This window comes from Emys orbicularis, chromosome 2 (assembly GCF_028017835.1).
Source record: "Emys orbicularis isolate rEmyOrb1 chromosome 2, rEmyOrb1.hap1, whole genome shotgun sequence".
Taxonomy (NCBI): domain Eukaryota; kingdom Metazoa; phylum Chordata; order Testudines; family Emydidae; genus Emys; species Emys orbicularis.
Window position 1 is genome coordinate 12,121,680 of NC_088684.1, and position 12,024 is coordinate 12,133,703.

General features: G+C 46.8%; 1 protein-coding gene across 1 annotated transcript in view; it reads left to right on the top strand.

Annotated features, from left to right (window-relative positions):
* Positions 1-12,024, top strand: part of COL22A1 (collagen type XXII alpha 1 chain) — a 271,823-nt gene that overhangs the window by 213,045 nt on the left and 46,754 nt on the right. Inside the window, exons 33-37 of the mRNA XM_065397620.1 lie at positions 2,777-2,830; positions 3,384-3,437; positions 4,571-4,624; positions 7,582-7,635; positions 11,198-11,251. Of these exons, the coding sequence (XP_065253692.1) occupies positions 2,777-2,830; positions 3,384-3,437; positions 4,571-4,624; positions 7,582-7,635; positions 11,198-11,251 (270 nt within the window). The remainder of the gene's footprint in view (positions 1-2,776; positions 2,831-3,383; positions 3,438-4,570; positions 4,625-7,581; positions 7,636-11,197; positions 11,252-12,024) is intronic.

The window sequence follows — 12,024 nt, forward strand, 5'->3', positions numbered from 1 at the left end:
ATGGGGGCTGCTAGTTCCAATCCAGCCGCTTGTTATAATCCAATCCAGCTGTGAATCATAACCGCCTCATTTCTGTATATTGAGCTGTGTGAAATGAGAGGGCGGATTAAGATCAGTTGCCATGGACAGGGGTCCATATAGCATGTAGCACTATCTGGCAGCACTTACAGTCTCACCAGATTGGCCATGTGTTCAGCTAATTTGGAGGGACCCTTTAGGCGGTCCCACCAGATCAGGATTGAGGCAAGGTAATTTGCCCTGCTTGTATTCTACTTGTTTTTTGGCTATTGAATGACTTTAGGGACAGATTTTTTAAGGGTATAAAGATGCCTAACTCCAAATACCTTTAAAAATCTGTCCACAAGCCTGGAGGCTGATCAGTATGGCACTAACGTTCAACTGAAATGTAAACACGGAAACAAAAAGGAGGAAAAAAGACTATTAAATGAGCTGCCTCCTTAGACTATTGAGTGATTACTTCTCCTTGCAGCCTTGGTTTCCATGGGAATATCTGTTTATATTTACAGTTAAGAGCATCCATCTCTTTGACCTTGTTAAAGTGTGTCTACACTTTGGGTATTTTCATCACTCAGAAGGATTTCAGAAAGTGTACTAGTTTGAATTGCAATTATACCAGTACCCCCAAAGTGCAACTGCAATATTTGGTTGGCGTAAATTTATTAAACCAGTTTGCGCTGCGTCGTCATTTTTCTGTAGGCCATTAGATGGCATCAGAGACTGTTTGAATAGGATCTGTGTTAACTTGAGTTAAATTATTTATTGCAAATAATAATTATTGCAAGTTCAGACTTTTTTTGGTTGGAAAATCCTTTGCAAACAGACTTTGAATTTCACAAATCTGTTGCTAGCGGAAATGATTTGGAAAACAGATCTTGTGAACCATGAAGAACTATATGAACTCTTTGTTTTGAGTAGTCCTGGTGTCTGATGGGAAGCCTAAGTCATATGCTTCTGCCCCTTGACTGGATAACTGAAAGATTTTATACAATGATGTAACCACAAAAAAAGTTTGAATGCTCTTGCCTGAATACATATGTTCACATACAAATTTGGAATTTCATGTGTGGCCTGGTCTTGCACCATTAGAATCGTCAGTGGGAGCAGGATCACACCCATAGAGACAACTAAGGGGAGATATGATTGAGGTCTATACAATCATGACTGGTGTAGGAAGGGTAGATAAGGAAGTGTTGTTTACTACTTCTCATAACACAAGAATTAGGGGTCACCAAATGAAATTAATAGGCAGCAGGTTTAAAACAAATAAAAGGAAGTATTTCTTCACACAATGCACAGTCAACCTGTGGAACTCCTTGCCAGAGGATGTTGTGAAGGCCAAGACCATAACAGGGTTCAAAAAAGAACTAGATAAATTCATGGAGGATAGGACCATCAATGGGTATTAGCCAGGATGGGCAGGAATGGTGTCCCTAGCCTCTGTTTGCCAGAAGCTGTGAATGAGCGACAGAGAATGGATCACTTGATGATTAAATGTTCTGTTCATTCCCTCTGTCGCACCTGGCACTGGCCACTGTCGGAAGACAGGATACTCGGCTGGATGGACCCTTGGTCTGACCTAATAGGGCCGTTCTTATGTTCTTATAGAGGACAGCCATTTCTCCAGTAACTCTATGCCATTCACTTAAATGCATCCAAATACCATGAATGCATCCATACTGATTGGCTTTTCAGAATTCAAAGTGAAGGTGAATTCCTGCTGCGTGGTATTCCACCAGCATGAACATACGGGGATGTTATAAAGAGGAAGGACGGCAGTAAATTAATCCCAGTGGTCAGTAACAATAGCATACAAAATAATGTGCTGATGTTGCAGCAGGGAGGAGAAACTCTATGAACACAAGAAGTTAATGGGACACCTGGCCAAGAGCAGCTATAGAATCCACATCACCGGTGATACCCAAGTCTAGCCCATGTTCACCCATCTTTTAGAGATAGGATAGGAATAATGACATTAGTCCGATAATCCTCCAGGCAGATGGAATAGATTATTGATCAACAGTTATCACTGATGTCTCATTTCAGACTATCTGGACAATAAATGTACACCAGAGAGAATATTCTTTCCCCCGAATTTACCAAGTTGTAACATTATTTTATGATGGCAGATTATATGTAAACATTATCTACGAGGGAGAGTAACCATCTTTTTACTTGAAAATATATTTGGGATCGGCTTAGCAAGACAAGCGCTTTTTCACAGGGAATATACTGAGCCATAGCCACTAACAACTCCCCCACCCCGCAAAAAAATCTCTCTTCTGGGACAGAAGGAAGGTGATTGTTCATATTTTCAACGTGAGTCCTCTAGATCTAGATACCAAGCAGAAGTGGCAATGGTAGCAGTTTAGCTGAAGAAGATTCTTTCTCTCATTCATTTGGCCTTGTTCCAAAGCGTATTTCATTCGTTGGAGGGTCTTAACCTCGGTGGCCACTGAATCAGGCGCTTTATAAAGATGGAGTCCGTGGCCATATTCTGATAACCCTAATGGGATTAGGGTTATCTGCTTTCAGGTAAAGAGGTGGGTTCAAAGTTCAATTCAGCTCATAGTCTCTTCAGATGAAAAATCCATTCAGTATTCAATGTGGAATAAGAGATCCTTAACATCAGCCCTCTATATGGAATGTGGTCAAAAGCCTCTGTCAAAGAACAAAGCTGTCTGACTTTTATCAGCCTCGCCGACGAGATAACATGAATTTATTTTTCACTCTTTATCCTCGTATTGCTTTGTGACAGGGAGAAACTGGGCCAAAGGGAGAGAAAGGAGATCGAGGAAACAGCGGGGAACCCGTAAGTGCAAGACAGTATTCCTTCAGAAATGGCTGTGAGCCTCTCCCTGCCCCCTAGCTAACAGAACATGGGTGGGTGTCATATTCCCTTTGGCAGGGGCCCTGACCCTCTGCTACAGGAGTAGTGACCTGGTGCTAAGCAGAGGGCTGGTGGGGAGTTCTAGGTAGGGTTTTGCTGATGTTTATATATATATCTACCTATCTATATATATATATATATATCAATATATATATCTACCTATCTATATATATATATCTGTATAGCTCATTTTAATAAAGTTCTTTCAGATGATTTTGCCCTACAAAATTACACAGAGGGTTAGTCTATGGAACTGCAAGTTTTTGTTATTGTGACCCATTGTTCTTCTGCAGCAGTGGTTGGGTATGCTCAAGAGGAATGGGCATCGTCTCCATCATGTCGGAAATGAACCCGAACTGTTGCTAGCCCTGGACATATAAAATCCTTCCCTTCCCCAGAGTGGGGAAAAATGAGCCAAACCAACATGTGCCAAGGAGAATAAATGAGTTGTTTCCCACCTCTCCTTCCTTTGCAGGGACTGCCTGGTGTCCCAGGTGAAATGGGGCTGCCAGGACCTCCAGGACCACAGGTAAGCAACATTGACTCCCCTCCCTGCAATGACCAGATAGGTAAGGGGTGCTGACTGGGTGTAGATCACTCCACACAGTCCCTCCCCCTGGATGCTGAAGGTCTGATTCCCGTCTCACACTGCTGTAACTCCATTGACCTCTGTGGCATTAGGTATCCCTCATTAACCCCAGTGCAAAGGAGAAGAGAGTCGAGCCCTAAGTGTGACATACTATCTCTACACTGCTCTGCAAGCAGGACCTCTGAGACAGCTCTCCCAAGGCATGTCTGCCAAGAGCTGAGTGTACTGCCTTTCTGCTGCCCCACGGGGCTAACGAATGAGTGATTGTGATTACAGCGCATGAGCAAGGAATTCCAGGGCAGTGTTCAGATTCAAGACACTTTCTGAATGCTCCTTGGGTTATGTGAAATGGGTACATAGTTTTAGTCCAATTGCCACTGAAAAAATTGTCTGGACGGCAAAAAACACCATTGCAAGTGAGCTCTGATCATCGCTCCTGTTGACTATCTCATCAGAAAGGGCAAAGAGTGAATGGGCACCGAGGTACCACTCTCTCCCCTAGACGGGTCCCTCCAGCATAGGGCTGAAGTATGTTTGTAGGGCAGCATGGGAGAAGGTCGCAGTGCTTGTGCTGTGCCTATCCTGCACATAGAAATTGGCTGTCGCTCGGACTGCCAGGCTTGGGCTGTCTTAAACAAACGCGACCATGAACTTAACAAAAAAAGGAAGAAGAAAAAGGATTTGAGAGCAGTGGCAGGCTCAGCAATGGCAAGAAAACAGGAGCTACAATGCCACTGAATTCTCTGCTCATGAAAGTCCACCATGGGACAAAGCAAGTCCCATGTAAACCATCAACGTAGACTTTCGTGGCTCATGGGGCCAATGAAGGCCCTTTGCACAGGAATTCATCCTTAGTGCGCTATTATTGTTCATATAGTTACACCCGGCAAGTCGGGTGAAATTCCCCCTGTGGAGAGAGACCATTACAGCTTAGGTAGGATTATAGGTGGTGCATAGGGCGGGGATGGCCCTATATGTGGGCATGATTTTCACCCTCTCTGTGAATATCCACAAGTCCCAGCATCCAGTGCTGAATAGCAGCCTCCATTTAAGTCCCTTTTCTTTCTGTCCAGGGTGCGAAGGGACAGGCAGGAGCCGGAGGCGAGCCAGGAGTCCGTGGAGAGACTGTGAGTCATTGCTTCACTTAGGGCACATTTTGCAATGGGAACACACCTGAAGGGCTTCAGAAGTAGCTGCTTTCCAGACTAATCATCTCAGGCAGATCCTGTGCAGGGTACGCTCTGATCTGCAGCTAGGACAAGAGCTGCTGCTCCGGGCGAACAGAAATTCAAACCACTCAGCTGCACCCAATGGATTGCTGCTCCAACCGATTCAATGGATGCGGTTCCAGATTGCCTATTTTTTGTTTGAGAAGTCTGATTCTCAGATGAAACCCCTTCCTTTCCAGGCAAGGCGCTGGTCGTGCTCATTAATACACTGGGATGGCATTCAGGCACAGGCTACCGTCTGGTGCTGAGAGCTCGTAACTCATCGAGAGCCACCACTGGTTTTTGAACTTGGTTAGCTTTACGCTTCTCCTCCTGCCTGATCAATTCAGCATTTTTTTTATAAAGGAGACTCATTACCATAAACCCACCACACATACTTGTGTGGACGGGGGGAGGGGGGGCATGTTCTCTGAGGCTGATCTGATCTGGCTTCTGCATACTAGAGAGCAGTAATGACTCAGATCCCAATTTACCCCCGAATGAGCAATTTCTTACTCCTTTCTCAAGAAAAAGTCAGTAGAAGAGGAAGTGCTGAACAGAGGACAAGGAATTAGAGGAATGGTTTTGGGGAGCCTTAGATCTGGAGAAGGCCAGATATCAGAAAATGGCTTTGCATTCATAATCACTGTCCTGCCAACCCAGTTATGGCATGTTGCTTCCATGACTACTCTTCCATTGAAGTCCATCAGGCTACTTGTAGTCCTTCTCTACGCTGGTGGTAGTGTATAGGGTAGGTGTAGCTAGATGCCGCAGTGAAAAGCAGGCCGTGTCCACACGACGGTCTGTATCTACTGTGACAAAGTTCCTCCTCTATCTTGGTGGGTCCTGCGCTTATTGGCGGATTTTCTTGCCTCAGAGATTCACCATGTGTGTTGGGGAAAAGCCCAGAGACCTTCCCTCTGGAAGAACCCACAGTCCAGGTCAATTGGGAGGTTTGGGGGGAACCCGGGCCCGCCCTCTACTCCGGGTTCCAGCCCAGGGCCCTGTGGACTGCAGCTGTCTATAGTGCCTCCTGTAACAGCTGCATGACAGCTACAACTCCCTGGGCTACTTCCCCATGGCCTCCTCCAAACACCTTCCTTATTCTCACCACAGGACCTTCCTCCTGGTGTCTAACGCTTGTGCTCCTCGGTCCTCCAGCAGCACACCCTCTCACTCTCAGCTCCTTGCACCTCTTGCTCCCAGCTCCTCACACTCGCACCACAAACTGAAGTGAGCTCCTTTTAAAACCCAGGTGCCCTGATTAGCCTGCCTTAATTGATTCTAGCAGCAGGGCCGGCTCCAGCATTTCTGCTGCCCCAAGCAAAAAAAAAAAAAAAAAGCCGATTGCGATCGGCGGCGGAGCAATTGGAAAAAAAAAAAAAAAAAGCCGCGATCGGCGGCGGCAGTTCGGCGGCAGGTCCTTCGCTCCTAGAGGGAGTGAGGGACCTGCCGCCCCCAAATTGCCACAGGTGCCGCCCCTCTCCCTTGGCCACCCCAAGCACCTGCTTGTTAAGCTGGTGCCTGGAGCCGGCCCTGTCTAGCAGCTTCTTCTTAATTGGCTCCAGGTGTCCTAATTAGCCTGCCTGCCTTAACTGGTTCTAGCAGGTTCCTGATTACTCTAGTGCAGCCCCTGCTCTGGTCACTCAGGGAACAGAAAACTACTCATCCAGTGACCAGTATATTTGCCCTCTACCAGACTCCTGTACCCCACTGGTCTGGGTCTGTCACACTACTCACAGCGGTGAAAGGCTCTGGCAGTGGGGAGGCAGTGGAGAGCTGCTGGAGCCTTTCCCCATTGCTTCCCTGTGCCAGAGCCTTTCCCCACAGCTGGAGACTTTCCCTGCAGTGGGGAAAAGCTCGAGCAGTGAGGAACTGCCTGAGTCTTTCCCCACTGCCTCCCCCTGCTCGAGCCTTTCCCTGCGGCGGGAAAAGGCTCTAGCAGTGAGACAGCACACTGCTAAAAATAGAAGTGTAGTTGGGGGATGCACTGCATGGGTGTGTAGAGAGCTGTGTAGGGTACATGCCCTAAGGGTCTGGTGTGTCTTTACTTTACTAATACCTCATCTACACTGCTGTTTGTACCGACGCTAGGGGGGCATGCAGTGTATGTACTCTACATCGCTGTAAGCATAGACATAGCCTCAGTAACAGTAATAATAATGCTGTATAATACCCAGTAGTAATGTTGTATAATACCTAACCCTTTTACGGCATTTTTCATCCATAGATCTCACATACAAAGGAGGTCGTATCATTATGGGCCTGATCCAAAGCCCATTGAAAGCAATGTGAGTCTTCCCATTGACTTCATTAGCCTGTGGGTCAGGCCCTGTAACTGGTTGCAGGATTGGGTCATTAATTGACAAATGAATGTAAGAAAGTTAGAAGTGCATCTGACTGTTCCTTGTGGATAGAAGCCTTTGGTGTTCTTGTGCTACCAGTTCAGGATACTCACCAGCTGAACTATTGACCTCACTAAATATACAAAAAAGCAGGGAAATTGTCTGAGGAGACTATTTTGTTGCCCTGGATACTGTATGTTTGTCATAAATCAACATCATTTGATCTGATCTGATAATATATATTTTATTCTCAGTGCTATATTTCTTTTCCAAGCTGATGGAGTAGCTGATCTGGATTTAGGATTGATCATGGCGATAGACAATTTTGAAATTCCCAAGGGATGTCTTAATCTGTTTTGTACCGTTGCATCCTTATTCAGGTTGTAAGATCTTTGAGGCAAGAGTTCTCTTTTACTATATGCTTGTACAGCGCCTAGCAGAATGTGGACTCCAATCCCATTTAAAACTTCTAGCTCCTACGAAATACAAATAAGAAACAATATTTTTTTAAATTTTGTTTTCTTACAACAGGGTGCTCCTGGACCTGTTGGGCCCCCAGGTCCACAAGGCTTGCCAGGAAATGTGGTATGTATTCATCCATGGATTTGTTCCCCGTCTGTGCCCTGCCACATTTCTCTTATTCAGTTTCTTTGGTTTCCATTGTTACCTGGGGTTTCAGGCACTTTACTGGTTTGCCAAAATCTCTCCCTACACCATTTCCCAGGGTCTACAGCTGTTGTTTGTTTCAGGTGGTTTCATTACAGCCTGCTACTCTCTTTGAGAGACTCAGTAGACACTGATATCTTGGGAGTGGTATATTCAACAGGACAATGTCACTGTCAGGCGCTGCCTCCCAGTCAGGCCTAGTGGTTGGAGCAGAGGTCGAAGCTGGATGTCAGGTTGGGACTGAGCCAAGGGTGGAGCTGGAATTGAACCAGGGACAGGACAGGGTCAGAACTGAGATCAGAGTCCGCAGTCAAGCCAGAATCAGAACCGTAGCCACAGTCCAGGTGCAAGCCAGGGGTTGAAGCTGGGTTGACAGAGTCCAGGGACAAGCAAAGTCGGTACCGTAGCCAAGTCCAGATACAGGCCAAAGGTTGAAGCCGGATAGTCAGAGTCTGAGGGTTCAAGGATGGTCAGGAAGCGGAGGCAAGGCTGGAACAGGGCTAGGGCAGGAACAGGGTCAAAACAAGAGCAGGCTGGGAGTCTCAAGAGTCTGATACACTGCGCGGCAGCAGGAGGGTTCCTGGCCAGGTAGTGTGTTGCACAGACTGATCTGCAGCTCTGGTGGGGTTGGGGAAAAACCTGAGCTTGGGGGTCACCTGACGCAGGCTCTGCTCAGGAAGAGGGTGCTGCCGCCGCACGCCTGGAGGCTTAGTCACTGCCAGCTCTGTGGGAAGGGCAAGTCAGTGCAGCCAAACTATGGCCACATGCCTGAGTGATAACTGTGTTGGAAGGGCACTGTTGAGACTCTGAGGATGGGTAGTGGAAACCTACCCACATCTAAAGCTCCCCCCCGCATAAGGGGATGAGCCCCTGGACCCAGGCACCAATAAGATTTCAGGGGACAACAAATGTAAAAACAGGGATGGGAGTGGGGGTCACTGGTTGAAAAGGGATCCAGAGGGGGACACCGAGCAAAAAACCCTGGACAGTGCCCACTGCTCCTAGAAGGCATCCAGGGAGCCAGTGGACATGGTCCAGAGGAACTCTGCCCGGAGTTGTGACTTAAGGGAGGATCAGAAGTAGCCCCCACCGTCACAGAGCACCTCGCCATCCAGCTTCCCCCTCCTGGTATGGAGGACGGCCACTTTGGCCAGTGCCAGGAGGAGGTTGACAAGGAGGTCTCGTGACTTCACGGGGCACAGATGGGGTGTGCATAGATCAGGAGGTGTGGGGAAAAGTGCAGCCAGAACTTAGGGAGAAGGTTTTTGAGGAGCCGGAAGAGGGGCTGCAACCTGGTGCATTCAATGTAGATGTGCGCCAGGGTCTCCCTCTCGTTGCAGAAGAGGCATGTGTCGGGGAGGTGGTGAACCGCGCCAAGTACATGCCCATGATCACGGCTCTGTGAAGGAGCCACCAATTAATATCCCAGGCAAGCCGTGAAACCAGGGTGGAATATGGACTGGCCCACCAGGGTTCCTCACCCACCACAGGAGGTAGGAGGTCCCACCACTTGGTGTCAGAGCAGGTGTTGAGCCAGTGCCAGAGCATGGACAGGACCAGCTGGTTAAGCACCAGTAACCTTCCGCACAGGGAAAGACACTGGAGCAGTCCTGTCCACTCCTCAACCACTCAGCCACCCTGGTTTCCAGATCATGATAATTCTCCAGTGGGGAGGGATCGGTGGCAAAAAGTTAGACACCCAGATAGAGCAGCCAGTCCGTGCTCTCCCGGATGGGCTGGAGCACAGGAGGAAGGGAGTTCTCCTGCCACCAGGCCCTGACCACCAGGCCAGAGCTCTTGACTCAGTTGACCCAGGTGGAGGAGACCGCAGAATAAATGGCTTGGCAGGCCTCCACCTGCACCAGGTCACCCAGGTCCTGGACCACGAGGAGCATGTCATCGGCGTATGCCAACAGGACCAGCCACTGTTGGAAGGGAGCAGAGCGAGCAGCCCTAGTTTGGCGGCAGGTTTGCCTCACGCTCACCAGCATTGTACCAACAAGGATGCACTGAACTCTGATTTGTGTCCTCACCGAACTGACCAATGCTTGGTTTGCCACCAGCTGTCCCAAGAGAAAAATTTCTTCCTTTCTTTCTTTCTTTCTTGTTGAAACTAGAATCAGTTCAAAGATTTAAGGATTGATACACTCAGATCCCATTTTCACTAGAATACGATGTAATCACTTCAGGTCCAGTTGTGCAACCTTTACTCCAACGAGTAGGGCCATTGAAATTAGGTTTGCACGATTGAGTCTTTCATGTTTGCATATAAGTCTTTGGCTAGATTCTGCTCTCACTTCCACCAGTGTAAATCTGAAATAATTCCATTGGAGTATCAGGTATTACTCCAGTTTCACACCTTTGTGAGTGAATACAGGGTTTGAACTTTTAAGTGCAACATGCACGGGGCATTAGCTGTGCAAATGAGATCAACAGAAGAGCAGTGTGATGTGATAGGTGCTAATAGACAATCCAAGTAACTGTCTACTAGTTATCTCTGCCATTTCTAATTAAATTGGGCTCTATTAACATAATGAAGATAGTTTACATATTCATGAGCTTGGCTAAAGGAAGCTGAAGTGGGAAAATAATATTTGTGTTGATACTGTCTTCTAACTTGCAATCAGAACAACAGATACAAGCCAACAGAATGGGATATAGTACTAACTGAGGCTGGAATAACTCCAAATAATTGCACTGCTCAGTGACGAACTCAAACAGAGACCTCCCCTGGCCTTTCTGGTGGGGTTTAGTTCATTCCACAACCTCCTGAAAGCATCTGTCTTGAAAGACCCAACTCACAAGCCTTTGTCCTTGTCTCAGCTTGGGAGAAAGGGAAGGAGAAAGGAATGTTATGTTGTTCGGTTTGGAGGTAAATCACCTATGGGTCTAAACTATAAAGAAACAAAGAAGTTTGATATCATCCTATCTGCCTATAATTTAAAGGGAATGAAAACGGAAATGCAAGGGTAAAATGACCATTGAGTTAATCCCAGGAGTGCGTTGAATTTCCCCATTATACTGACTATTGGGGGGCATCAGACAAAAATAAACCCGATGAGACTTTTGGTTGTAATGAGGCTTTCTAGTATCTCTGCTCTCTACAGTTATGCTTTCTGAGTTCTTTTCAGCAAACCAGGAAGTGCCAGGAGGATTTTACAGAGGGGGGAAATGTATTTTGGTTGGGGGAGGAGTGGCATACAAAACTGGGGCTAACTCAGTTTTCACTTTAGCTTTGCAGTTCATTCTTACATTGAAAATAACCTTTTCAGGCAGCTGATTCACATCTCTTCTAGTTCATTGTTCTCAGGATTACAAGTTGTCTGTACTGGGAAGAGGGAGTGTCATAAACCAAGATGTATAAAATTGCCCCCAAATCCCCAAGATGTACAATACAGTACATCTGTCTATCTCATTTCCTTTAGAATCAAATACCACCTCAAATAACGGTTTTAAACAGGAGCATTCTTTTTCTCAACAGGGTGTACCTGGAGACGCTGGCCAACCCGGAAAGGATGGACAAAAGGGTGAAAAGGTCCAGCAGTTCTTTCATGTCTGTCAGATAAATGTGTATCTGGACTTGCAGCCCTCTGAACAGTGACCAGGATTAATAGATTTTAAAGCCAGAAGGGATGATTAGCTCATCTAGTCTGGCATTTTCCAGAGAATTGCACTTGGTTCTCCCTGTATAAACTACCTAGCAGTACTAATAGGACAGGAGCTCTTGCAGTGAAAAAGCCACCTTCGCTTTTCTATTAGATACAGTGATGTCATTGGCTTGAAAACACATCTGCACGGTGGTGATTGTGCCAGGATTGTGGGGGATTCTATTCTGTTTGTTTCTTTCTTGATAATTATGTTTAAATCTGTAAATCCCCAGCTGTAAGCAAAACCTTCTCGCACCGGTTAGGCAAACTGGGACTTCTGCTTTCATACCAAGCTCTTTTAATTGCATAGTTCCCCTATTCTCCCAGCTCACCATCACCTCCATTTGTCTGTCTCATCCAACTGTTATGTCCTGCCTGACACCTGGACTGTAAGCTCTCTGGGGCAGGGACTGTCTCCTTTATTACTTGCCTGTACCAAGCCTAACATGATGGAGCGCTGGTCCTTGATTGAGGCTCCATAATAGAAATAATTAACAGTAACATCAACCTTAACTACACACAATAGAAGGATAACACTGCAAAATATAGACAAGTCCCACTATATCAACCCCTCCCACCAAATCACCATCCATCTTCCGAGTGCTCACCAGATCCCTCGATCTACTTGAAACCCAAACGTTCCCTGAATTAAATGCGCCTT